The sequence below is a fragment of the Branchiostoma belcheri genome, unplaced genomic scaffold (genome assembly GCF_001625305.1).
Source record: "Branchiostoma belcheri isolate BF01 breed outbred unplaced genomic scaffold, Haploidv18h27 scaffold65, whole genome shotgun sequence".
Classification (NCBI taxonomy): Eukaryota; Metazoa; Chordata; class Leptocardii; order Amphioxiformes; family Branchiostomatidae; genus Branchiostoma; species Branchiostoma belcheri.
The window spans coordinates 86,186-113,536 of NW_017804298.1; the positions used below are offsets into that span (position 1 = coordinate 86,186).

At 40.3% G+C, this 27,351-nt stretch overlaps 4 protein-coding genes across 4 annotated transcripts in view; 2 read left to right on the plus strand and 2 right to left on the minus strand.

Moving 5' to 3' along the window:
• Window positions 1–268: 268 nt before the first annotated feature.
• Window positions 269–6,475, minus strand: LOC109483491 (probable proline--tRNA ligase, mitochondrial). The gene is made up of 11 exons (XM_019786519.1): window positions 6,172–6,475; window positions 5,369–5,546; window positions 4,898–4,971; window positions 4,253–4,406; window positions 3,667–3,774; window positions 3,130–3,223; window positions 2,951–2,982; window positions 2,542–2,683; window positions 1,775–1,910; window positions 925–1,107; window positions 269–385 (listed from the first exon to the last, which is right to left on the minus strand). The coding sequence occupies exons 1-11, from the start codon at window positions 6,361–6,363 to the stop codon at window positions 269–271; spliced, it is 1,410 nt and encodes a 469-aa protein (XP_019642078.1). The 5' UTR covers window positions 6,364–6,475.
• Window positions 6,476–7,226: 751 nt separating this feature from the next.
• On the plus strand, window positions 7,227–14,381 carry LOC109483615 (translation initiation factor eIF-2B subunit beta-like). Its single transcript, XM_019786652.1, has 16 exons — window positions 7,227–7,369; window positions 7,935–8,011; window positions 8,402–8,488; window positions 8,843–8,931; window positions 9,173–9,203; window positions 9,375–9,417; window positions 9,564–9,623; window positions 9,816–9,865; window positions 10,215–10,311; window positions 10,529–10,588; window positions 11,062–11,195; window positions 11,833–11,893; window positions 12,454–12,513; window positions 12,714–12,765; window positions 13,194–13,278; window positions 14,200–14,381. The coding sequence occupies exons 1-16, from the start codon at window positions 7,325–7,327 to the stop codon at window positions 14,270–14,272; spliced, it is 1,104 nt and encodes a 367-aa protein (XP_019642211.1). The 5' UTR covers window positions 7,227–7,324; the 3' UTR covers window positions 14,273–14,381.
• A 1,303-nt stretch (window positions 14,382–15,684) lies between these two features.
• On the minus strand, window positions 15,685–18,853 carry LOC109483492 (zinc finger protein 367-like). Its single transcript, XM_019786521.1, has 4 exons — window positions 18,425–18,853; window positions 17,119–17,238; window positions 16,565–16,706; window positions 15,685–16,123 (listed from the first exon to the last, which is right to left on the minus strand). The coding sequence occupies exons 1-4, from the start codon at window positions 18,789–18,791 to the stop codon at window positions 15,805–15,807; spliced, it is 948 nt and encodes a 315-aa protein (XP_019642080.1). The 5' UTR covers window positions 18,792–18,853; the 3' UTR covers window positions 15,685–15,804.
• A 661-nt stretch (window positions 18,854–19,514) lies between these two features.
• The window catches only part of LOC109483493 (plasminogen activator inhibitor 1 RNA-binding protein-like), an 8,060-nt gene continuing 223 nt past the window's right edge, over window positions 19,515–27,351 (plus strand). The window contains exons 1-7 of the mRNA XM_019786522.1: window positions 19,515–19,912; window positions 22,577–22,748; window positions 23,378–23,524; window positions 24,070–24,144; window positions 25,134–25,217; window positions 25,743–25,944; window positions 27,322–27,345. Of these exons, the coding sequence (XP_019642081.1) occupies window positions 19,645–19,912; window positions 22,577–22,748; window positions 23,378–23,524; window positions 24,070–24,144; window positions 25,134–25,217; window positions 25,743–25,944; window positions 27,322–27,345 (972 nt within the window). The 5' untranslated portion in view covers window positions 19,515–19,644. The remainder of the gene's footprint in view (window positions 19,913–22,576; window positions 22,749–23,377; window positions 23,525–24,069; window positions 24,145–25,133; window positions 25,218–25,742; window positions 25,945–27,321; window positions 27,346–27,351) is intronic.

A 27,351-nucleotide genomic window follows, 5' to 3' on the forward strand; every position in this document is an offset into this window, starting at 1 on the left:
AAAAGGACTCTTTCTCTGCAAGGCCACTAAAAAGCTATACCAGAACAACAGTATGTGAACCAAACATAACAGAACAAACAAACTGTTTAACAAACATCATATAGTGACATAGTTGGACAGTAAGTTTAGCAGCTCTGTCCTGCTGACATGGTGAGTTTGACTCTTTTCCCTAGAGCCCTTTCAAGAGAATATTACTAGAGACATTGAAAATCGGAGAGCAAATATGGCTGAAAGATGACAATGAACATAAGAAACTAACAAACAAACATCATATGGTGACAGACTTGGAGAGTAACTGTAGCAGCTCTGTCCTGCTGACATGGTGAGTTTGTGTCTGTTGTTCTGTCTGCTGGATCAACTCAAACTTCTGGTCAGACTCCAGGGCCTGTGAAGGGAACAAAACAACATCAGGTCAGACTTATAATGATCTCAATCTAGTTTAGATGGTTAGATGTCCTAGTGGATCATTTCGTAATATAATTGTACACAAAAATAATCAAGTGCCAGGTTTTCAAATAACATCCACTATGTTTCCGCAACAGAGTAATCAAATCTTGGATAGTGAATGTGAGTGATGTTTCATCAGTGGCTGAACGAGGTAGGGTTAACATTTTTTCCCAGGCCCTCCCCCCAGGTCAAAAAAATTTTCGTAGGCCCTCTCCCTGGTTTAATTTTTTTCCAGGCCATATAGAGAAAATTTTGAATTGAGGGCGTTGATTAAGATTTTCATTGAACAATTTCTCCCCAATTGAGTGCTCAAGATGCAAATTGTTATGCCGAAGGCAATCTTAACCCTCTGAAATGGTATTTCCTGCATTTAAGCAAATTTTGATGGCGTGACAGCATGGGATCCAGTCGGTAGAAAATGTAAAGATCTCTTAAATGTGACTTGAAATCCACACTTTAAGTCAGAAATCCACCCACCTGTTTCCCTACTACTATAACATACGGGTATCCCAGAACATTGGCATCCTTCAGCCGTTTGCCGATGGTCATGTGACTCCTGTCGTCCAATAGGATCTCTCCCCTGAGATGAGGTAGTTGTTGAGGAATGATGTCACACAGCTCCTCTGCCAGCTGTGAAGCAGACTCCTCCTTACTGCCTTTCTGTAAATTTAACATCAAAATGGCAGGTTAGACAAAAAGAAAGGAAAGTGATCTCAATACAGTTTTAGCTCACTGAAGAGCTACTCTTCCTCTGGTTGTGACAGAGAAGACAGATGCTATGTGCAGCATTTACAGGTTCATTGTATCGGGGAAATTCCCCTAGCTCTTTTCGACAGGTACAGTGAACAGTGCACCACAGCTTAACATTCTGTCCTAAGGACTGTGACCCTTTCCAGTAGTGTGCATGTTGGGTGAACGATAACAGACGGGATTTGAACTCCAACCTCTTGGTCCAGAGGCAGGATCACTAACCACTGGACTATGCACGCTACTAGTGTTCTAGCCAGCCTGCCATTTTTTGTAAAGTGGAGGTCTCAAAAACTCTCATGTTTGAGGAGAGCCACACCTCGAGCACATGACAGATCCCACAGCATTAGTGAAAGGGTAGGGTTCCTTCCCAGTGTAAGTGGTTCAAACCTTACAGTCTGGTTTTACACAGCTTGTACTGTTCAAAACTGGTGTGTTATGCCTAAAGGTGTTTTACCTTAGCCTGGGTTCTGTCCAGATTTTGCTCCACTACGCTACAAAAAAATCGTAGCAGAGCAAAATCCAGATGGTACCCAGGCTAAATTTACCTGTTATGTGAAAAAACAAAACAAACATGTACCTTAGGAGGGATGATGTAGACTTGATAAGGTGCGATGACCCCAGGCCACCTGATCTGATCGTCCAATGACAGGACTTCTAGAGCTGCTGCTAGGATCCGAGTCATGCCCAGACCGTAACAACCCATCTCACATAGTCTGTGTTAGAGAGACATGAACAACAAAACAGTTACCATTTTTCATCATTAATACATGTAGTTTGAGTTTGAGTTTTATTTAGATCCACAATTAGCCTCATAAGAGGCTATTCTTCCTGTGGTTTACACATTCATATGTACATACATGTATTACAAACGTACAAAAACATTACAAAGTTAACAGTATGTAGCAAACTTGACACAATTCCTTAAATACACTATTTACAGTCCAGTACTTTGCTAGTTGTACTGTGAGAAAGCACCTTTTCTGAGAGTTGGTTAAATCATTCACACTAGTAGTTATGACCATATCAAGTACCTTTATCATAACACTAATGGGAACATACTCTGTCATTTTACTTTGCATAGGGATAAGAGTGTAATCTTGTCTTGAGTAAGAGCTAAAATATAGTGCTTGAACAATTAACATAAACTAGAGTCTGGGGGGAAGTATATACAAGTACCTTGCATCTTACATGCTGTTATGAAAAAGTGACTATAATCAGGTTCAACTTTTCCTTACAGCCCTCAATTTTCATCTTGATGAGTCTTGCTAAATTTCATAATTACATCAGAATGTCCAAGGACCAAAGAAATAGATTGTTTGGGCAGTAAAATACACCAAGGCTTACTGTGGCTGTCCCTTGTTGTTGAGAAAGCTTGCGTTGAACACAGAGGAGTACTTAGTTCCGAGGTAGAAGGTGTGTCCCACCTCGATGCCCTGTGTGAGGGAGAGGGGACCTGAACAGGAGGGGCAGGACGTCTGGTCTTCAGCTGGTGGGAGAGATGTCCGTGTTAGTCTAGACCAAAGAGGTTTTTCTAAACCTACATATGCATGTACTTGTCTTTATCTATCTGTATTCAGTATTTGTTTACTGGAAATTGTCAAACTTTTGCAAGTATGTACACTTTGAATTAGCCCAGAAAAGATGAAAAAACAGTCAAAAATAAAAGTTTCGGTGCTACTGAATTGAGCTATAAAGATAGACTGCAAAATCATAGGTGAATGAATACACAATGCAAGTTATATACTGGACATACCCATGGCCTCTTTGTTTGCTCCAAAACTGCATCTGTAGAGGAGAAATGGGAGATAAGGATGAGAAAATTTCTTGTCAAAATCCTTACTTTGATGTTGTTAAAAGTGTTATAGAATTTTAACTTAATTGCATAAACAAAGAACCAAACAAGCAAGCAAACAAACAAACAAACAAACATACTTGGCACAGACGAGTAGCTGATCCTCCCCTATGTCAGCCGGCAGGTGGTACTCATGGGACAGACTGCCTCCAATGTCACCTGGGTCTGCCTCAACTGGATACACGGGGAACGGAATTTACCAGTTGTTACAACTGATAACTCACCATGTGGATTAACAATCCATTAAACAGTCATTTATATCTTACCGTCTACTACAGACTGTATCTGTAATTATGGAGACATACATTGTACATGTATTGCTTTCAAAGTAATCCATCCATCGCTGGATCTATTTTGATTTACGCAATTGTATTTTTTATAGATTTTTATGGATGCAACTTCTCATATACTGACTTACCCTGGGAAAGGGTACCGATTGACCTGGATCAGGTGAATAGTACTAGTATTACTGTTCTATTGCTCACCACATTCTAGTCTGTATTACATGTAATTGTTGGTTGCTGTTTTGTGCACTGGCACCTAAAGACATGACTGTATTGATAACAATAACGAGAGGTATGATAATAAGAAAATAAGGAGACACAAAGATAATGTACCTCTGACATAGTCCAGTCCCAGTCTGTTGAAGACCCTGCTGTAAGCCTGACCAACACCTTCATATGTGTCACAAGCTGTTTCCTCACTTGTATCAAAGGTGTACAGGTCTGGAGTTGGAGGGAAGGAAGTTAAGTCACATACATGTGTATCTTATACAGTCACATATACAGCAAAAACCTAAGATCCATAGATGCATATGGACATACATAATATGCAATGTAGCTCCTTCTTAAGTCCGACTCAAATCCTACTTAAATTCTTCCTTAAGCTCCTAATTAAATCATTCAATAAGAGAAGATTGGAATGCTACAACCAATAGGATAAAGTGACTCAATATTCTATGGCATGTAGCAAATTAAGACCTTGTAAAGAATACAATCATAGCTCCTACTTAGATTAGTCATTCACAGTAATATAACTAGCAGCCATTGAATGTCTGCAAAGCTTCAAACAATTTCAATCAAACCAGTGTGCAATGGTTAGATTGATTTTGCCATGAGATGCATGGGTACAGTATGGTGTGTGAGTCCGTAGAGTGTAAAATCAGAAGTATGGAACTATTAGACGGGCTACAGTGGTCCTTACCTTTCATAAGGAACTCCCTGCCTCTGAGGAGGCCAAACCTTGGTCTCCTCTCGTCTCGGAACTTTCTTGTGATCTGGTAGACTTTGATGGGCAGCTGTTTGTAGGACAGGTTTGACTGGGCAGCTACAATCTCTGTTACTGCTTCCTCATGGGTCTGTAAATACAAAACATATCTGGAAACACGTACACAGATATCCAAAACATTGCCTTCATTTTCACAGGGGTAAAAAGACAGTGTGCCAGACATAAATGGCTATAAGTTAGTATAACAAGTGAACAAAATTTGTGCTTCTGTACACTGAACTTAGTGGGTCTGGAATTAAGTGGAAACATAAAATCACAACCTGTTTCAAATCTTGGATGTTTTGCTGCATGCAATATCAAGGAAAGCTGCCAGAAAGCCAAAAATATCTTTGCAAGACCAACACAAATTTACCTCCTAAACAGTTAATATCTCCCATTTTCAAGCAGCACATATTGTGCTGGATTTCATATGGCTGTAGCAAGTTCTTGCTGCTATGTAGACTGTCAAGACTGTTCTCCCATGCAAGGATGCCCCCTGTGAAATCATCTGAGTACTGCATCAAAGGCTTGCCATACATGCTGTGACAGAATAAAGACTAATAACAAATGCATAGATCTCACCGGTCCTAAGCAGTAGTCAGCCTTGTGTCTGTCCTGCAGCTTGAATAGTTCAGTACCCATCGTGTCCCATCTGTCTGGGGATAAAATACACTTATTTTGTACTTCTATCTGAAGATTACATGTGTACAAAAACAGCCATGGAAAAACGTAAATCTATATTGACTGTTACAAAAGTTACAGGTTGATAACCAAGTTGATAAAGGTTACAGGCAGTACTGTCTTAAACAACATACTAAAGTAGCTGTTTGGGTACCGATTCTCTATTGGCTATGGGGTAGGCACCTTGCCTTAATGTAATTTGTAGCCCATCAATTCTGATTTGTGATGTCCCCTTTGGAAGCTTGAAGGCAACATCAAATTATATTTCATTATGACATTGCTTGATTAAATACAAGAAAGGAAAAGCAAGCATACAGACAGAGCTCGAGTGCTAGCCTGGTTATCCATGAACTTTAAGGATCAGTCTGTTACCTGTGGCCTTCCACAGGTCACCCGGGGTCAAGGTGGGCATCTCGACCTTCTGACCCCCGATGGAGGCCATCTCCTGGTCCACCAGCCTGACCAGTTTCTCCACAGCCCGCAGCGCTGGAGCCATCAGGTGGAATGTTCCGGGGTGGGCCTGCCGAATCAGACCTGTCTGGAGCATCAGCTGAAATATCAGAATGAAAAGTGAAAGTCATTTTGAATGAGTGAAAGTGATTCTGAACCACTGTGAAAGTGGTATTGATAGGACCAGTTTCTCCACGGCCCTCAGCGCTGGGGCCATCAAGTGGAACGTTCCGGGGTGAGCCTGGCGAATCAGACCTGTTTGGAGCATCAGCTGCAAAATTTCATAATCAAGTTTACTGTTTAGTGCAACTTCATGAACTCAATGCACAGTTGAGCTACTCTTCCATTGGATTGACAGAGATTAAACAGATGCTAATTTTTTGTACACAGGTTCATTGTACCAGGGAAATTCCCCAAGAGACAAGTGCAATGATCACAGCTTAACATCCCATCCTACGGAAGTTGTAACATTTCCCAGTAGCACAAAATTTTATGGTCTTCCTCACAAAATAATGAACCACGCCAGACTTCTTTCCACACCAGAAGTCTTTTATTTTCCCTTATTGAGTGAATTTAGCATTTCCTATTTATCTATTAATGACAATATTACTACAACGTATTGAGGTATACATTTACATTTTTTTGCACATTCAACGTGTAGCATGAAGTTTCTTGACACAAACTTGATGCTATCAAAATATCAATTTTGTATCATTTTAACTCACCCTTTGGCTCTTGCAAGTGAGTTCCTTCCCCTTGCTTCCTGTGACTTTACCCTGTCTTGTAGACATGGGCTGGAACATGTTGGACACCCTCAGTCTGCCATCGTGCAGATATCGTCTGAGAACACGCGTGTGGGCGACTTCTCTGTTCAACAGAGCCAAAAGCTGAGCTGACGTGCACCTAAACACTCTCATGGTATAGCAGTGAATGGAACACTTGTGGGGAGGGGGGCATACAATAACTCCGTTGTATCCGACGTTTTAACCCTTGTCAGTAAAGAAAACTTGCCGTTTTCTGACTAAACTTATCTGGAAACGACTTATAAAGGCAGAACGCGTAACATGGAGCCCTTTTTGGTCATGAATCAAGTCAAATCTGACCGAAAATAAAATCCAGGTCAATTTTGTCGTCTGTGCAGCGCCATTTTGAAAATGTCAAATACCACGTGACTAATTTCTGCAACTTGATTGGTCAGTTTTAAAGAAAGTCGACTCTGATTGGTCAGTATCGCAAAGTGACCTTTACCCTTTCCTCGGTGTAAATTTCGTCAGCAAGAAGAGATTTTGGAGGCAGAAGACCAAAATCCAACCACGTTTTCAGGGTTTTTCTTTCTTCACGTTGTCTTCTAAGGGACATAAATAACTTCACCTGCAACGTAAGTTTCTTGTAAGCATTTGGAAATATGTTAGATTGCGTTTACAAGTCCAAATCGGACAGAATATAAGCGAAACTTGCGCGATTTTTTGCAGAATAATTTGTGGGAGGGGTGCAAATTATGTTTCAGCTTTAGCTGCTTTGCAAAAAACAATTTATGCATTCTCGACAAGTAAATAGGAACTCATGTTAAGCCTTAAGACTAATATATTATGTTATAATGTTACAAAGTTAGTGTTCCATGCACATATAACGTTAGTAAGTTGTTGTTAGTGTTACAACCCACACGTGCATAGACTTTCGATTAGTTAAAAGGTGATACGAATTCAAATATTTGCGCCTTTCCCACCCTAATTCCGTACCAGGGTGCGGCGATTTTATTGACATAACACACAAACAGCGGTCATACACAGCCATTAAAACGTCACGTCCGTATCCGGGTGTATATTTCTGTGTTTTTATGATCCTAACTTGACTTTGGACCCGAATTCTGGTGACGACATGATCTCTCACAGTCACAGGTCTTACCCCGACAGGAGGAGAATGGTAATGAAGGGGGCGTTTTACTAGTATAGTCTAGAGAGAAACCATATGGCACACTATCATTTTTCTATTCTCCATTACATGGCATATATTATGGCATATGCATTAGCATGCAAATATTTTTCTTTCAACAAATAAGACAGTTTTTATCTGGAACTAGTACCCAATCTCCATTCTGCTGCCATAAAAGCACAGGTGTTACTTAATTCATAGCCTGGATGCCAGACACTAGGTCCAAAGTTAATATAAGCTTTGGGCCTAGTGTGCTATGGGTCTAGCATCCAGGCTACTTGATTCCTAGCTGGATAGCCTGGGTACTATTGCTTTGTTTGCTAGTTAGGTTATGTACTGACAGCTTCTGTACTTGCTATGTAGACACTGAGTAACAAGCGTCGGAACTAACAAAGAGCTACAGTTTCCACATAGCAAAAAAAACCTACTCGGCTCTCTTTATTCTTTTGGGCTTGGGACTCTCTTTCCTTTATCCTTACCCTAATGCTATAACCAACTCTACTCTACTCTACTGTGCTATTGTGAATGTAGAAGTAAGTTTTATGCTATTTTCCAGGCCACCATGCCGGGTGATGGGAAGGAATCGGAGCTGACTGAGAGGATAGAAACTTTCATGGGGCAACTCAGACAAAGGTTGGGCATCTGCATCTTGTTTGGTATAACGCATCAGCATATATATTATTATATATATATTATAACCTTCTGGTTTTGACTACTAGTAAAAGAAGAATAGAAACAACCTAGCTACAGAAAGACAGATGTTTATTATATACAGTTTATGCAGATTTATTGTACGATGTACCAGGATCTAGGAAAACTCTCCTGCTCTTTAATTTGATAAGTACAACAATGTACAACCAAAAAGTTTTGGGTGGTCCCTTAGATAATTTTCCCATTGACACAAACATTCAGAATCCTGTCCATAGTGACCACCTGCCCTCATAGACCAGATTTTTATCAGTTCCCTGAGTGGTCTTCTTGGGCAGGTTTATTGACTGTAATCTTGTATTTTCTCCCCTGCAGACAAACCCCAGGTTCCTACAATGTAGCCTACACCACGCTGGACATCCTACGCAGGGTCGTGTCACAGACCAGATGGCAGACTGCAAAGTAAGTACTGATTTTAGAACCTCACTACTACGGTAAGCCATTTTTAAGTTTACTCTACCCCTATATGTGTAATAACATCTTGTGTACTTGCACCAAAATAAAATAAAATAAAAGTGGATCCTACTAGTATCTCAAAGATTACAATATTGAAAACCAGGAAAACTTGTAAATAGCTATTGTTTTTGGACTGAAACACTGGTATGTAAACCCTCATATGCTCATATGAATTCACCACTAAAAAAGAAAGTTGGCTATGTACATGTATAACTTACAGATGATTGCCTAATCTTGTTTACATGTAGGTACAGCTAGATAGTTGTATGGCTACATGTATGTTTGTGTTCCTGTGTGCAGGGACCTGATGGTGATAGTGAAGAGAGAAGGCAGGAGACTGGTCAGTGCACAGCCTTCTGAGACGGTGGTCGGAAACATGATCAGGAGAGGTCAGTGGGTTGCCATGGCAACAGCACAGTTAACAATTTCATTGACTCAGCAAATTCAGAACCCTTTTGTCAGTATCTAGGCATGTTAAAGTCTATAGTCTTACCTTCGGGTGTTTTCAATGCAAAATGTTCCTTGAGAAATTTGAACACTTTCATCTTTTTACTGATATCGAGTATGGTTTATCATAGGCATGTTTCTATTTAACTGCAGCCTAATCAGTCATATTTTTCCTTTCTGTAGTGTTGAAGATCATCAGAGAAGAATATGCCAGGTGGGTTGCTAGTTTTATAAAGTTAACATCTGTAGTGTATAACTAAATTTGAAATGTGAAATAGAACTTCTTGTCATTTTCAAATTTCTATCAATTGTAGTGTTTCTAAACACTGTAGTGTTTAAAAAACAAAAGTAGTAAGAGACTTTTCAATCCCTTGTTAACATGTAGATTACGAGGCCAGAATGAGGAAGGTGACCAGGAATCTCTACATGTAAGAAACTTTCTTTACTTTGCAATTACTAGGCACCTGTATAATTTGACTGTGTAATTTTGTTTAGTTTATCAATATACATGTACATATTAATGTACTTTAATGAAGAGAAGCTGAATATATAAACATTTCTGTATTTTCCACAGAAACTGTTGGTGGCAGGAGTAGAAGATGATGACTACAGTCTAAGTCTACATGGACTCAAGGTGAAGTTTTTGTTGTCTTCTAAAAACACATGAAAAGCACATCTGCATGTGCGGTGTATGTCACTTGCTGATAGAAGAAAGATAACAGACTATGCATGTTTGTAAAATTCTTTTTTTTGTACCAATTTGATCTTCTTTAGCCCAGAATGACAGATGATGTAACTGTAACATCTCAACTGTGTCTTTCCCCAGCCTGCAGTCATAGAAGCCATCAATGAGATGATGACTGAACTGGAGAGCAGGTAACTTCTCCACCAGACTATAGAATATACAAATGATGACTGAAAAATCGTCAGATTCAGCCAAATAGTGCGACTAATTTGCCAGGGGAGTTTGGCCACCATAGGACATCATTTGCTTGCATAGTTAACTGCATCTCATTCACCCTATGTTTGCTGCATTATACTGTCCATGATTAGGAAGGTCTTGTGGAGGCTTGTTATACAGTAGATGTACAAATAGATAGTTACAAATACATGTACAAGTTATTTGGATGATGAAAGATGCACAGCTTGTGTGCTAAAGATACTCTGTCACCATTTCTAAATGTAATACTGAGATATAAGTTTCCCCGTATGTTCTCCCCTCCAGTGCAGACAACATCGCCATGCAGGCTCTAGAACACATCCACTCTAATGAGATTATCATGACTGTGGGACGGTCACGGACAGTCGAGTCTTTCCTAAAGGTAGTAAAGGCTTGTACAATTTCTTCTGTTATTAATGTTTAGTCACAGCAGTTGGCCTAGAACCAAGAGGTCCTGGGTTTGATTCCTGACTACCCAATGTGCCCTTTGAAAACTAAAGGCACTTGACTAGTTTCACATAGTTTTCCAGGCAGCTCTGTCCAAATGGTCCACTGAGCAGGAATTTAAAAAGAAAAAACTTTTTTTTTTAAATTTTCAGAGTGCTGCAAGAAAAAGAAAGTTCCAAGTGATTGTTGCAGAAGGAGCTCCTTTCTACCAGGTTTGTGCAAGTTTGTCTTTTTTCTTTTAATTTATAGCTGATTCTATTAAAATGACTGAGTCTTTAGAGAATTTATCCAGTTGCTTCATTTTTGTTCAACTATACTGGTAACAGAACCTAATCAAATAAGAACCTAACCAAGCAAGTTTAAACTGTAATTTCTAACACAAGAAAATTGCACTTCCTCAAATTTTCAACTGTACAACTCTAGACTTTGTCATGGAATGGGCAATCCACCACTTCAGTGATGTCATGTTATTCGGATGACACACATGACAAAGGTTTCAGAAAGTCTGTGGCACCCTCTGTCTTTGTTAGCCTGAGTACCATCCTACTTGTATGCCGGGGCTCCCTTAGGGAAGCGAGTGTGGGAGCTCCGGCATACAAGTAGGATGGTACCCAGGCTATGTCTTTGTGTCTTGAGGGATGGTTGCAATGTCCTGATGTAGAACCTTTTTGTTTCCCCCCTTTAGGGTCAGGTCCTGGCTAAGAACCTAGCTGAGAAGGGGATTGAGACAGTCGTGATCACAGACTCCGCTGTGTTCGCTATGATGTCACGGGTCAACAAGGTCATCATCGGAACTCATACAGTCATGGCTAATGGGGGGTGAGTTTAACACCGGGCAATCAAGTACCATTAATTTTCCGTTGAAATTTAACCCTTGTCCTGCGGAGCCCAATAGTTGTTGTTTTGCACATACAGTACCATCCATATAGCACTCTGTATAGGTACGATTTGGCGGTGTTTCTCGTGCAACACATCACACCACAGCGAAACGCAACAAATGCGGAAGTAACTATGCCACTGCAGGGCCAAAAAAGTCAGGCGTTAATGACCTGATTACGACAAGAAATTATCGGAAAATATTGCATAATGAATGCCAGCAGGCCAAGGGTTAAGTTTTACAAGGAAGAGTGGTTGAATTACACTCTACAACAAAGTGTTTTGTCCAGGATTTGTTGTTAGCATTCTTTAGAGGTGACATTGTGAGTTATAGCCACTCCTGAATGAATGGTTTATTTTACAAATTACACATCGTACAAAACATACAGTAGCAGCCATTATCGGCTGAAATGATGTATGATTTACATTACATTGTTAAAAAGCTCCACTCAGTGATACTTAGGTAACGTAGCATTTAACGAAGCATGCTTAGATTGACTGTAACTCTTTTCTCAAAAGGAGCAGATTGCTATCATGATTTTAACCACAACTTTATACTTTTATTTCTATGCTCACACAGGTTGAAGGCCATTAACGGCAGCCACGGAATCGCTCTGGCTGCGAAGCACCATTCAGTGCCTGTAAGTTTAATGCTATAACCTCTTTGGTCTTTTGTAACAAAAAAAGATGTTAGGTAACTGTTTGATCGAACTTCATCTTTCACATCAGGATTTTTCTGTAACTATAGGCCACACCAATTTAATTTGTTGGTTCTCGGATTTTTTCAGAAAAAATATGAAGCGACAGGGCGAAAAAAAATAAAAATAAAAACAGGTCTAGGCATCCTATTATAGGCTTAAATGCTACGAAACGAGCCATGAAGTCAACACAAAAGGCTGGGTTAAAATTTAAACATTGAATTTTGAACTTTTAATCAAACCACTGCATTGATAGATGGGAAAACTGTAACAACTAGGAAGAAAAGGACTTTCCTCAACTGTTGGGGGCAAAATATGAGCATTTTTCAGTTGATTCAGAAACAGAATCATATTTTTTTTTTTTCTTTTTCAAATCAGAAAAAAAACGAAGAGGCGAATCCGAGAACCAACATATTAAATTGGTGTGGCCATATATACAAATCTATTGTAATTTTCTTAAGAAGCGCAGAGTGTAATTGACCTTGATGTCCTGTCATTTCCAGGTTATTGTCTGTGCGTCCCTGTTCAAGTTGTCACCACAGTTCCTGGTGTCATCAGACCAGGTACGGCTGGGTTTAGTTGTTGTTACCTTAAAGTTATTAAATTTTTTCAGCATTAGATAAGAGCTAGAGTTTGATAATGATTATAAAGCACAAGTGGTTATAAGTGTGCTCAATGTTAAGTCTGTCTCTAAGAATACAAGTTGAATGCTAGAAAAAAAAAGACAGAAACCTAGTAAAAAATGTTGTTTTTTTCCCAACAGGCTGCTTTCAACAGATTTGTGTCTCCAGAAGAAGTCTTGAGTTTTTCTGAAGGTGAGACAAAGTCAACTCTTCCACGATGACACAACACTGCATGTCGATATCACTGAAATGGATGCTCATTGCTCAGGGTTGTTTGGAGCTCTGGTCTTAGACACTTTCTTGTTTTTAGGGTTGTTGACACAAATTGTAAAAGTTCTGGGTTTGAATCCCAAGTGATCACACTAGCTGGAACACCCGTATGAAACGTTATTGTGGCCCAAGATTCAAGATTCAAGATGAATTTATTGGTTCTTCACAGTTAAAAACAACTGAATTGTAGACCAATTTACAAAACATTGGTATATTAAAAACTACAGGTTTGCAATCAATATAGACGTACGATTACCAAACCAATAAAAATACATGTTCCATACATTATAAATATGACATAAATAGTACTGGAAGTTTTCTGACTGTTGACCCCCCCTCCCCTCCCACAGGAGACCTGGTGTCGAAGGTCCACATCCCCAACCCTGTGTTTGACTACGTCCCTCCAGAACTGGTCACACTCTTCATCTCTAACATGTGAGTCTTCAAGCCTAAGCTAGAACACTTGGGCAATATTTAGATCTACAATTAGCTTGTTTTTGTACACGTTCTATTGATAAGGCATGCGGTAAACAAAGCCTTTCTTTTCTTGCCTGATTGTCAGCCATTTTAGCTTTCGTCTGCTCCCCACGATCCTTCTTCTTCTTCTTCCCTTTGCGTGCTAACCTCAATAGGTTGAGGGCTCCAGCAATCCACTACCGGCCTAAAAGGTAGCAGATCGTGGGGAGCAGACAAAAGCTAAAATGAATGACAATCTTTTCAGCATGTTTTGGATGTTTCAAATGATTGTAGAACTCTTTGAAATGTGTGAAATCTACATTGATTGATTACCTGTAACATGTTCACACTATAAGGCCACACCAAGTAAATTTTATGGATGACGTCCGCGCGCGCATTGATTTTGGCCTGTTCGTAAAAAAAAAAACAAGAAATTCCGCTTCCTGTAACTATGACCAAATAGTCACGACAGTGCCGCAAATAGGTTTGTACGGACCAAAGCTTATAAAGCATCAAGCAAGGCTTCCATTAGGAATTCAGTTTGGTACATGCTGCCACATTTGAAGAAACTTGCTGACCGCTCCATCTATCTCCCCAAAGCACAGGATGACAACTGCTGTTCCACCTGATTTATTGCTGTTTTGATGATGAATAAAAGACTTCTTGCTTGTTACACTGTGTCACCTCATTCAATTTGTGTCCTTACATTTGTCGTCTCTTAGTATATTTCTAATCTAGGCATCTTGTTTTTTAGGGCCCTTCTTGTTTTTTTTTCGCCCTCTCGCATTAGATTTAGGGTCTCCAAAGGACGTCATCCATAAAATTTACTTGGTGTGGCCTAACAACCAGACATGCTTCCTCTTAAATCAGAATACTAAGAAATCTTTTTTGTTTTTGCAGAGGTGGCAACGCCCCTTCCTATGTGTACCGACTGCTGAGTGAGCTTTATCATCCAGATGACCATGATCTGTAGCACGTTATACACACTCGTTTTCCTTCCCTCGTCGAGAAAGACTATATATGTATGATATTGTGATCTTTGGGTGTCAGTGACTACCTTTAGCACAAAGGAAATGCTGAATAAAATTACTGTACTTGGAAAACTGCCTTTAAATTGTCTTATTTGCCTGCTGTGTGTCCTTATGAAGGAAAAGCCTTTGTTATGGGCAATTCTTTGCCTCTAAATCATTAATATTACACTCCTACTTGTACCTTTGCTTTAGTTTGTGAAAACTTAAAAGACTACAGGGACTATTCAGATGTTTCAGAAGAAAGAGCCACAGAAAGATGAAGACAGACTATTCCTTTGCAGAATTCTGAAGTGTTTATTTTGCATTTTGATACTGTTAAGTAAAGAAAAGCAAACAACCTATCACAACACAGGTTCCCTTTTTACCCACCAGCACAATTGTACACACATTTCCCAACTTCTTACAGAAGTATTTTGTTTGTACAGTTAAGGTGAAGCTATGAGTGCTATGAAAACTTTTATGATGTATTCACGGTTTTTGCAAGCATGGACTGAAGCATATTTTGTCTTACATCTGTGTTAATGTGAATTTTGTAATGTTATGAGAAAATTTTACTTCTGCAAGCCTTACCGAAAACTCCAACTCTCTCCCTCGCCATCTCAATACTTACATCTCTGAACATGCATATTACTGCTATGCAATAATTTATTTCAACTTTAAATACATCTTAATAATTCACACTGTCAAAACGACTATAACACTGGTTAGCTCCTTATAATATTCTGATAATAAAATCTACAATCATTATTGTATGTTGTGCATACCCTCCAAATTTGTAAGGTTATATCCACAAAATTCTGGACAAAGACAATACAAATGGTGCTCAACTGACAAGTGCCTTCTTTGCTAGCCTTTCTGTAATTAAAAACTAATTACAAAAGCTTGTCAGGGCTTTTATTGTACCCGCCCATCTCTGGACCCAGTGAGCACCCACCCTCAAACATACAATTTACATCAAACATACGTATCTTAGCACGGCAGGAAGCAACTGCAAAGCAACGTACAACCATACTGTTACCAACAAAAAACTGTTATACTTCCTTAACACTAGTATCAGAGATGATGTTATGTTTAAACTATCCTTTGCTTTCTAAACAGAGTTAGTTGTAAAATCTTGGATGATTTGTGAGAGTTTTTTGCTGCAGTTTTTAGTCTGGAAGTCCTTTCAAGTCAGCAGAATTTATTTACAAGGTGATGCAGGGATGGTTTTGCTTCTGTTTAAGCTGTCCTTTGTTTTCTAACCAGAGTTAGTAGTACAAGCTGGGATGAATATGTGAGTTCTTTTTTTTTTGCTGCAGTTTTTTTAATGCCTAGCAGTCCTTTCAATTCAGCAGAATTTATTTACAGAGGAATGTAGTATGGATGGTTTTCAAGCTATCCTTTGTTTTCTATTAAAGCAGAGTTAGAAGTAAAACTGGCATTTGTTTTTTTGCTGCAGTTCACACTAGAAGTCCTTTCATTCAGCAGAATTTATTTACAAAGGAATGTAGTATGGATGGTTCTGCTGCTGCTCTCCCGTTTGAACCTGTGCATCCCTCTTCTCCACATATTGGTACTCGTCTTCCTCCGACTTTGCCGAATCTTGCTGCATCAGGTTGTCAGCGAGCTCCACCAACGCGAGCGCTCCGTACCACTTGTCTCGCTGCTCCTGGATTCGCCTCCGTGCTGCGACGCGCGCCTGCTTCCGCTCCGTCTCGTCTGTGGTGGATTTCTGCGGAGCCTCCGGTGGTTGCCTGGACTCTTGGTCCTTCTGTTTGGACGGCGTCTTGTCTTCCTGTCTGGCTGCAATGTACCTGTCAACAAATGGACAAGATTTAGATGTAGATAAAGTAAAACCGAACCTAAATCACATACAGTTAACTGTAGTGAAGTGGTGAAGAAATCCCTCCAATACTGAGTCATTTTCCCCTTGGAAAAGTTTCAAAGTCTCTCTCTTAGAAAGCGAAAAAATTTTTCGCAAGAACTATGCCTGGATGATAAACATGCTATGTACATTTGTACATGGCTCTTCTTACACACAGAACTGAGAGAATTACTTCTGTTTTACACCACCAAGAAGTGGTAGATTCATCTACTCTAATAATTACATATTGTTAAGCCTGTAGGCCAGATGCGAGGAGTGTGATTTAGTCAGGCTACCTATTGTTATGAGAGCATAAAGTGACTTTAGAACTACATTAGAAAGACAACAGTGAAACCTTTAGAGACCTCAATACAAGGACTCTCTCCCTCACCTAGCGAGCCATTCTGCCACTGCTTTGTTGTTCTCTGCGTCCTTGACCTTGAGGTCTAAGGTCGGAGTCTGTTCCCTCCGCAGCCCGGCGTACGGGTGTTCTGCGCAGTGCCGGTTAGCGTGGGTGAAGCGACTGTTGCATCCTGGGAACAAACAAAAAGTTCAACTTTAAAGCATAGTCAGCAAATACTTCTTATTTGATTATCTGATACAACTTAATGATCTGAAACATTTTGTGCCAAATGTAGGGTGACAAAGGATTCTTTTGGCTTGGTATCCTTATTGTAGCCACTGGCTTTCTCTTAGAAAAAGGAAACACAGCAGCTACAATAGGCACGGATATCAGGCAGCATATCAGCAGAATGTACTTTGCCTGCAGTAACCACATTTTTTTTACAATTTTGTTGTAGGCAAGATCTTTTCCAATGCACTATTTGAAAACAATAGACAGGATCTTTAATATACCCTTAATATGTGAATACAACCTTAAAATACATGTTCTGCTGAAGGCTACTAGGATTGTTCTGGAAATAAAGAAAGAAAAGTTGTTCTCACCTGGTACGTTACAGACGAACGGTTTCTCCCCCGTGTGCAGCCTCTGGTGGGTCTTCAGTTGTCCACTCTGCACGAAGGCCTTGTTACAATCAGGGTAGTCACAACGGTACGGACGCTCGCCTGGTAAAAAAAAGGTAAAAGACGTTAAATTCATGGATAAAACAATTCAAAATGTTAAAACAGCCATTTCTAATTATTATCAATGGCCTTCTCTAAACATGAACAGCTCTGGTGCACTTGTAGTTGGTAACGTACAAAATATAACAAAATAAATATACATGGTACATGCACCGAATACAGTGTATAAAGCAGTGCATGATACATAATTTAATTTGTACTGTCTCAGCTAAAAATAGGCCATGATTGCCAAAAATTATCCCTGCCAAGTTGGCACTCAAAACTGAGTCATCAGTATAAACTACTAGTAATAATAGGCACTGACTCAGAAACATGTGGTTTAAAAGAAAAAGATCCTACATACTTTTTAAAAATCATTTAAAAAAATTTACTGGCATCAAAAGCAAGAAATGTAGTATGTTAAGACTTTTTACTGTTTAAAGGCACTCTATGCCACTTCCCCAAGGCAAACAAATCTAGTAGGCTAATCAGATGTGAAACCCACACCCCGATGACGTCACTGTTTGCCAATGCGTGTCGGTTGCCTCCTTCCCGCCTGATCCGACAACAATGAACAAATAACCAACCGGTTTGGCGGGACCTTTAACTATGGTTCAAGCTTTAAAATTCGTAAAACGTGCTCCTTTCCGAACAAAATACTACCAAATCGACTGCAATAATACGTTAAAACCGGTAGATTGGTATACAGAAAGTATTCGTAGGAAGTGGAGCAAATGTGGAGAAAATTTAGCACAAAAGAGCGCGCCAAAAACATGCAACAGAATTCTTAACAAAATAACACACAGAAAAGAGGAAGTATGACAACGATAAAAATTAACCAGTTTTCACAAAATATTCAACCTAGTGTAATGATAATTCACACACCTATATTTTCACAAATTTTAAAGTTTTAGCGAAAATTCTGTCACCTATCACAAGTTTATACCCAGATTTAAATCACCCCAACCATGAATGAATGGGCGATATTTCTACGTAAAACATCATCACCGAATTAACACATGCAAATATTTACTCACAATTCAAGAAATATGTATCTTAACAATGCGTGGACATCATAATCGTGATATTAGAGCACTTAGATTTTGTAGAAAGTTGGAAAACTTTACGTTGTATGCTGAGGAATTTTCACTGCAAATGGCGGCCATACAAAACTCGGGCTACTACATACCTGTGTGTGTTCTGAGATGAGCTTGTAGGGATTTTTCTCTTGGAAAAGTGCGATGGCAGGTTTGGCAGCGGATGCCACTAGGAGCCATCTGCCCTTCTTGGATGAGTTGGGTGATACTGTCGGCTCTCGGTCGGCCTCGTCGTGTCGTATCGTGCCGCGCCCCTCGGCCGGGCGGGGACCCCTCCACCGAACTCCCGGGGCTGAGAGTAACACTCTGCGCTGTCTCGCCCCACTTCCAGGGGTACACCATGAAATCGCTGAAGCCAGGGCTTCCAGGACTGAAACTAGACCTTCTTGGCTTCATCGGGGTGGTCCTGATGTCGGGAACGGGGAGTTTTCCCTCGGAATTGGACGAGTTTTGGGCCATTTTCGACGGAGCTGTCCGGCGCGCGGTGTGATCGGGACAAAAAATGGCGGACTCCGAACGGACTGAAATTTGGCGGGCTTTTTGCCGAAGGGGATTGTGGGTAATGAATAGGTTGGGTGCATTTTGCGCGGGAAATGGACCATGGATGCGAAGAACAATACAAACTTTTCGTTTTTATTCAGTTCTCATGTTTTCCATGCATTTTCGATCTACCATTCTTTTCTATTAAGCCTTTGTGTATTGAGCTAAATTCTTTTAAGCGTTTTTCATCTTCATAGAGGTGACAACTTTTATAGCAAGGTCAACTTCAATATCCAATGCGCACTTTATATCATGTGCGAGTGTTTGCCCATGCATAGACAGAGAAATTCACATTTAAAACTTTCTATCTTAATGTCTGCACCAATTTTCACACTTGGAGCTTTTAACACCTCGTGCCATCAAAGATTTATCAAATATTGACACCTTCCGTGACAGGTTCATGCTTTCGCGCTTTATTTTCACCTTCCCGCCACATTACCATATTTGGATGTAGGTCAAACAGATGACCTCCTTTCATACCACCTTGACAACAGTGTTTTACAGTTCGTGGGCGATTCTAACGCCGCTAGCTTTATTGAATTGATCAAAATTAACACGATTTTTCGTGCCAACAGTCTCAGGAATTCGGAAACATTTGAGTGAAAGAGCCAGGTGCCAGAATCCTCAATGACATCACACGCCATCTTCCCATCATCCCCCGCGACACAACCAGAGGAGCCTCACGCCATTTTGGACTTTACAGATTTCGTCTTCATGTGGCTTTAGCATCGGGGGATTTTCACCGCCATCCTGTCACAGGCGGAGCACAAGGATGCCAATGGATAGCGAGTACGGAATCGCTGTCACGAACAAATACCAATTTTTATTGGATGATGAAGAGGAAGACCCTTACGAGGCCTTCCAGAAAGAGTTGGCGCTGAAAGAAGAAAAGGCCAAAAGGAACAAGGAGGAGAAGGCCAAGAAAGCTGCCAAGGAACCCGAAAGGAAACCCAAGTCGGCAAAACTACCTGACAAAAAGAAGCCCCTGTCCGCGTCCGCGAAGGAAAAGGAAAATGTCCCCGACCGACCGAAGAAAGAAGGTAAAAACGAGGTTGACCTGAAAACATGTCTGTGGTGTAGTTACATGTCTGCGCCATGTTTCATGTACCATGCGTATGTCAAGTTAGCTCCAAACGCCTCCCTAACTTAAAAACCCTCACGCCAACCACTAACTCACGCCTCTCTAGGATCCTTATCGTGTGTTAATTGTTCCTCACCACATCTTATTGTCTTTAGATCGGATTTGAGTGCAGGAATTTGCGTATGAATGAGTGCTGGTAGGGGGGGTTGGGTTGCAGGGCAGTGTGGATTGCCCAACATTAGCCATGCATCTGCATCTGGCACCTGTGCTCAAACAATAACAATATGGCACTACGGGGCGCTGGCAGGGCTTACAGGTGCAAAAATAACCCCTATCTTGTCCCAGGACATAAATTTATCTCTATTTTACATGTTGTAAGAAGTGTGATGCAGAAACATGCACAGAAAAGCAACATGTGGACCATTTAAAATGAATGGATGAACACAGAGAATAGATGCATAAGCAGCATTAGGTGTTTAATTTATTTCTTTGCAAATTTTGTAGTCGCGTGCAAGCAAATACTAGTACTAGCTGATTGGCACTTGTCTAAAGCCGATATGGTTTTCCAGAATTGCTATGCATACAATTACAAGGTTATGTGAGGTGAGGGTGGCCAGTGTGTAAGATATATGTGCATATATTATTAGTTTTTGATATGATTGATAACACTGCATATATTTCAACTAAAATCTATAGTATAATACTGAACAAAACTAACCCGAACGTCAAAGAAGACGGCCAAATTATAGCTATTTCTGATCAGAATGAAAAGGACAAATTAAAACATGTATTATGCATATGAAATATTAATGGAATATCAAATATATTGCCTTTATGTCTTGCTTTTGTGGAATAAGAGCAAAACCACAATACTAGCAGTTATTGTTGATACGTAGGCTTCTGTTGTTGTACTCTTTTATCTTGTGTCAATCTAGAGTGCAAATATGTGTTGATAGCAGAGCTATCTAGTCACTAGGTAGTTGGAACAGGAGATCATTAGGTCAGGGGTTCGAATCCCGACCATCCTAGCCTCTGTATGTTGTGCTTGACATGATCTGAACGTAACGCAACATTAGGAGCTGTCAAGTTCTGTGTTTGAGGAAAGCCACACCTACACTACAGCACAAAAAACTACAACCATTTAAAGTAGGGCTACGCCCCCGTTGTGTGCGCTAGCCAAAATATAAATTAATACTGACACTCGGACAGCGCTGCGTGTGCCAAGTACATGTATGTTACACCCTGCGTCTGATTAGTTCCCAGTTTAGTTTGATTCCAAATTCTGTAATTGACAGATAAACCATTACAACATAGCTGGTACTAAGTAGTTTCTAAATTACGGTATGCACAGTATCGAGTGGAATGTCTTTTGCTATATTCACTCAGTTGAATGAATTGGGAAAACTCGAATGGCTAAGATGCTGCAAGTTGCCTACAATATATGGCGAGATTACTACATCAAACTCAGAAAGAAATGAGTCAGGTCTTGAAGCTTATAAAATGGACAGCTAAGCCATTTTTCCTTTGGGTTTAACGTAGCTTAAATAGTGGCTGATGACAGTATAGTTGAATGAATTGACAAAACCCGAATGCCTCAAATGCTGTAAGTTGCCTGCAAAATGCAGAAAGAAACGAGTCAGGTCCTGAAGCTTTACAAGATGGACAGTTAAGCCATTTTCCAATGGTTTAACGTAGCTTGAATAGTGGCTGATGACAGTATAGATACTGAGATCAATGTTGACACAATAGACAAGTATCAGATACCTCATGTTGAGTGACGAATCAATACTACCGGGGAGCTTTTTCTGTGTCATGCCAGTAATCTTTTCATTGATATTGATTTTAATGTGTAAAGAGACTATTGATACTCTCCTCAATAATGTTTATGAATAGTGATTTGATAAAATACACAAGGTGACAAAATGAGGGCTTTGTTTTCACGGCTTGACTGAACCTTGGTGAACTGGAAACTAGAAAAAAATACCCTGATGTTGTTATCAAATAGATTCCAGTCTGTATTCCTTTCTTGGCAATGTTTGTGCACTTTTCCCCCTTTGGCGTTAGAATTCCAGGATTCTGTTTCGTTGACCCCTTGGGAAAGGTCGTCAGGAAATGTTAATGAGAAAGATGTCAGCTGCGACTGTTGCCTTCTAGTCAGGGTTGCCAAAAATAGACGTCATGTCAACTACACTAAAAACAACTGTCCAAAACAGCTGATGGGTCCAAGGAAGACACAAATGTCTTCAAAAAATAAAAGAAATAACAATGAACAATTTATTTGTTGCATGTAGACCACATGTTCCAAATTCCCTCCGTGCAGTTCCGAATGTAATATATGAAGCTTAGATCTGAAAATAGGTCCTAAAATTTTCCCCTCAGTGCCCTTATATTGGACAGTGGTCAACCCGAGCATTCTGTTTTGGGTAGAATTCGTTTCCAGTGGTGAAAGAATGATGGTACTGTACTTGGAAAAGAAATTATTAAAAAAGAACAAAACACACTAATTCTAATGAATATATGACTGTATGAATTTGTAAGCTGTATCTTGTCACATTTTTTTCTGACCCTTACCTTAGAAAAGAAAGTACAAAAATAATGAAGATGGTAAACCTTTTTTTTCTAGACCCACCCTCAAGACCAAACCGTGCTGAGCGGAGGCGGCAGCAGCAGGAGTCAAACGCGGTGAACGCGGACGGAGACGAGAGATCGGACAGACAACCCAGACGGGACCGCGGGAACCGGCCCAAACGCACCCAGGACGACGAGGGCGGACGCAACGTTTTCACAGAATACAGGTAGATAGGATCACCAGGTTAGGGGTTCGAATCCACAATGTTTTCACAGAGTACAGGTACATAAGGATCACCAAGTTAGGGGTTCGAATCCCATCAGCCAATCTAGCCTCTGCTTTGGGTGCTAGTTGTAAGTGTAACTTTGCAAGTGGGGAGGATGCAATATTTTCACAGAATAGAGGTATACAAGGTCACCTGGTTAGGGGTTCGAATCCCGGCCAACTTGACTGCAACGTTTTCACAGAATACAGGTAGATTAGGACCACCAGGTTTGGGGTTCGAATCCCAGCCAACCATGACACTAAAGACATGTATTTTATTGGACTGTATTGTTCTGAAGATTTCATTTAGGTTGCTTGATACATACTTAAAATTGCTACTTGGCAAAGATTCGAGTGTAACAAAACACTTGGCAGTCCAAAAATAACACAAGCATCCATTGCATTTTCTGGTAATCAACAGTGCAAGAGCTCTTTAGCAGAATAACCCAAATTTTCATCAGTGTCTTTGTCAGTAAATGATTACGAATCCAACACATATAAATTGCAAATTGAATAGTGCTTTGTTATCCAAAAGGTTACTAAAACAGTCTGTGTCACAGCAAATTAATTTTCTGCTTTCCTCACCTCAAGGACTGATAGGACTGACTCTGACCGGGCACCCCGAGGCCGCGGCGGTTTCGGCCGTGGTGGGCGCGGCCGCGGACGGGGCGGGTTCTTCGGCGGACGCGACTTCCGTGGCAAGAGGGAGTTCGAACGGCACAGTGGCAGTGAGAAGAGGTTGGACATTTTTGGACAATGATCCGATCTAGACCAGAATTTAGCTTGACAAAAGAAATGACAGTTTGAAATAAGTTGAATTTGTAACTTCAAAAATGCAAATTAGAATTTGCACTGAAAAAGCTTGACAATTGGTAATTAAATACTGGGGACCTTTTTTTCAAGTTTGCAACTACAAAAATACCATGTGAAAAGCATATTTGAAGAAGAAACTTACTTATGCTTGGCAGCAACTTATTTTCAAAGTCACTGTTCTTTGATTTTAAAGGCACCATCCTAACTCAAAGGCTTCCTACAAGTAGCTTGTTATATGCAACTGTATCAAATGAGTAGATTCTTTCCAAGTACCAAAGACATTTTACTGGAATAAAGACTGTTTTAAAGTACCAAATACATTTTACTTTAATGTAGACTGTTCCATGTACCAAAGACACGTAGCTTCGCTACAGAAGTGTCTTCAGGTAGTATTTAGGATCACATGTACCTCAGACTTTCTTCAGAGTGTGGGATAAGTTCAGTGAAAGTTGTTCTCCTGTTCCTTTAAGCAGTGGCGTGAAGTCGTCAGAAAAGCGCGACGGGGGCGGAGCCTACAACTGGGGAAGCCAGACCGACGCTGCCGAGTAAGTCACAACAAACTGTTTGTTTTTATTCATAGTAGTAAGCATTTCATTGGTCTTACAAGACCATGAAGTACTTCATCTACACCATGTACTTATTCTTAGTTTTGCGCTTAAAGCGTCTCAGTTCTGATGCAAGAACTTAAAAGTAAGCCACACAAGTCCTTGGAAGAAAACTACATTCAGGCATGACACACTAGTTCACTACAAGCTGTATAAGACTAGACTGTAAGGTTTGATTATTATAAAGGGCTAGCCCTTTATAATAGCCTCCGGCTAGTTGAGCAGTCCTGGTTGTATACATATATTTTATTGAGCCTAATATTAAATCAAATCAAGGTTTGATTGTTTTGCATAACTGGTAAGCAGCCTTTAGGCATAACACATCAGTTGAACTTTTCTACATTAAGGACAAGCTGCATACAACTGGACTGTAAGGTTTGAACCACTTATGCTTGGATTGACCCATAATCTTTTGGGATAAGTGTGGTGGGTTCTTAAACGTGCTCGAGGTGAGGTTTTCCTCAAACACCTTCTACTTAACCTACAAATGCAGTGCCTACAGGTCAAACAAATATATTTTAACACGCTTCAAGAAAGTTGGATAACCTACATTGCCAAGCCTTCCCTCAAACCCCCTGGTCAAACAAAGATGGCCTTGTTAGCTTCAGCCGTGCTCCATTTATGTTTGGGACTTTTTCTCAGTTTAAACTCACATGTGCGATGACGATTATTTTCTCCCGAATCACCAAGGTCCTCAGGCCTACTGGTGACAAACGTCCGTACCATCTGAGCACAGTTAAAAAATATCTACATAACATATCCTTCGTAATCCTTATAACGAATGACAACTTCCCTAAATTGAGACAATCTTAACGGTCAATAATGATAACCCACAGCTGTCCTGTCCTGTTTTAGCTTGAATGTCGTCTTGTATAGTATTGTGTAAAAGTAAATTTCGTATCTGATTGAGATGATTTTTTCCCCCCCAGTGACCTGAACGTGACCGCTGGATCTGCCGAGGAGAACCCAGAATGGACCGCACCAACCGAGGAGGGGGAGAATGCAGAAAACAAGTAAGGAACACCACAACGATTATTGTTGTAACTTTGAGCTGCCCTATATTGATAGAGAATTCGTAGTCATGGCTCGTGAAGTCAGGCTAGATGCAGGTACCAGCCCTGTATGGTCTCCATTTCAGAAATTTAACTTAGTTTTGAAACATCATGCAACTTGTGTCGTTTGCTTTGAATTGTGCGATGACGATTATTTTCTCCCGAATCATCAAGGTCCTTGAGCCTGATGGTGACACACGTCCGTACCATCTGAGCACAGTATTATCATCTTAATGACGTATTAAATCTCCTGACTAGGCTTGTGTACCCAAGCCCATCCCTATCTCTCTCCACCATCTTTTACCTCAGGTAACCATTTTACACCTGAGTGGATTGAGGAAGGTTATGTAACCTTTCCCAAGGACACATTTGGCTATGAGTGCAGGGGACCTCTCCATCTCATGTCTGCTTGCCTCGTTATCTTCCATTCAATACAATTTTACTTTACCATTCTCTAAAAACCTTCCTTCCCTCCCTTGTTTCCAGGGAAGGGGCAGAAGGCCAGGAAGCCCCCGGTGAACAGGAACCCAAGGAAATGACGCTGGATGAATGGAAGGCTCTCCAGGCCAAGGACACCAAGCCCAAGTCTGGCTTCAAACTGAGGAAGGCCGGGGAGGGCGAGGATCTCACCCAGTGGAAGAAAACTTACGTTCTCAAGAAGGGACAAGAGGAAGAGGATGCTGACAAGGTGAGATGAAGGAACTAGGGAACTACCTTCAGTAACGAATATTTTTTTTTCCTTCCTATTACCATCAGAAACCTTTGGGGTTTTCAACTATGGTTTGTTTGTGAATGGAAAGGTAATATATTCAGAGGTGATAAATGGTTGATGAAGTCTTTTAGTTCAGTGCAGTAGTAAAGACACGTATAGTTCCCAACACTAAATTTCAACATATTCAGACTAGAATTCAGACAAAAAGTTGTATTGCAGGTAGCAGTTGCCATAGAAAGTTGTAGAGGCAATAGTTTGATATCTCTTATTGTTTGGCTCATACTAATCATAGACGTTCAAAATCAAAGCTGTGTCAAAAAAAAGCATACTAAAACATGTACATTCCGTCATACAGTCCTTTTCAACATTTTTGTTCGCATGGTTGTCTCAGCTAGCAAAACATACTCCACTAAGTTTCTATATCAATACATTTGAGAGATTTGACTCTTGAAATTGAAAAGCTTTCTTTGGCCATGGTAGAAAAACTGGTACAAGAAAATGTGGTATAAAGTCAGACTACTAAACATGCATGTCAGAAATCAGAAACTAATTGGTGTTCCTCTTCTCTCTCTCTTCTACTGTCCTCTTTGATTGCTTTCATTTGGCCCCGTTCGTTTGTGTGTACGTGGCATGTCCATCCTAATGTCCCCCCCACCCCCACCCCAACTGGCTCACCGGCCTCAGATCTTTCGGATACAGGTAAGCCACGGTTGAAGCTACGTCGTTGCCCTGTATTCTGCCTCTATTTGTGTTAAGCTGCCCCTAAAATTTCCCCCACTGCAAAACTCTGTAGCCTTTGCTGGACACCTTGTTTGGTTTGTTCGTGTGTTTGTTTTTTTCAGCCTGGATGCTTTTGCGTATTGTGAAAAGTTCTGGTGTTTTGGTGGAGCAGTTGTTTTTGTAAAGCTTGGTTTCTGATGCCTTCTTGCCAACTGTCATTTCACTTACTAGATACTTCTAGAGGTATCACATGCTTTTTATATGTATGATCTTGGGTATGATAAGATAACTGTTGAATTTCTTCATGCACTTAACTTGTGTTTTCAGCAAGTAACTGATACACAATTTTACTGTTTTCAGAATTTTTCTTAATCACTGATGAAATGTACATAAATGCTGCCTGAAATGAGAATTCGTCCAGTTTGTATTACGTAATGTTCTACTCTTCCTTAGGATATTGGAGTTTCTTTTATACAAACAGCAATGTCTGTCACATTATGTTTCATTCTACCAGACACCTTCCTCAGAGCTTCTGACGTTTTTTTTTAGCCATTTCAGGAAGGTGCAAGGACTTAAGAACATCCTAGAGTTCAAAACGAATCTTAAACCTTTCTTTATTTCTTCTCGTTCCAGTACGGCCAGGACCAGCGCCCAGTAGCCGGC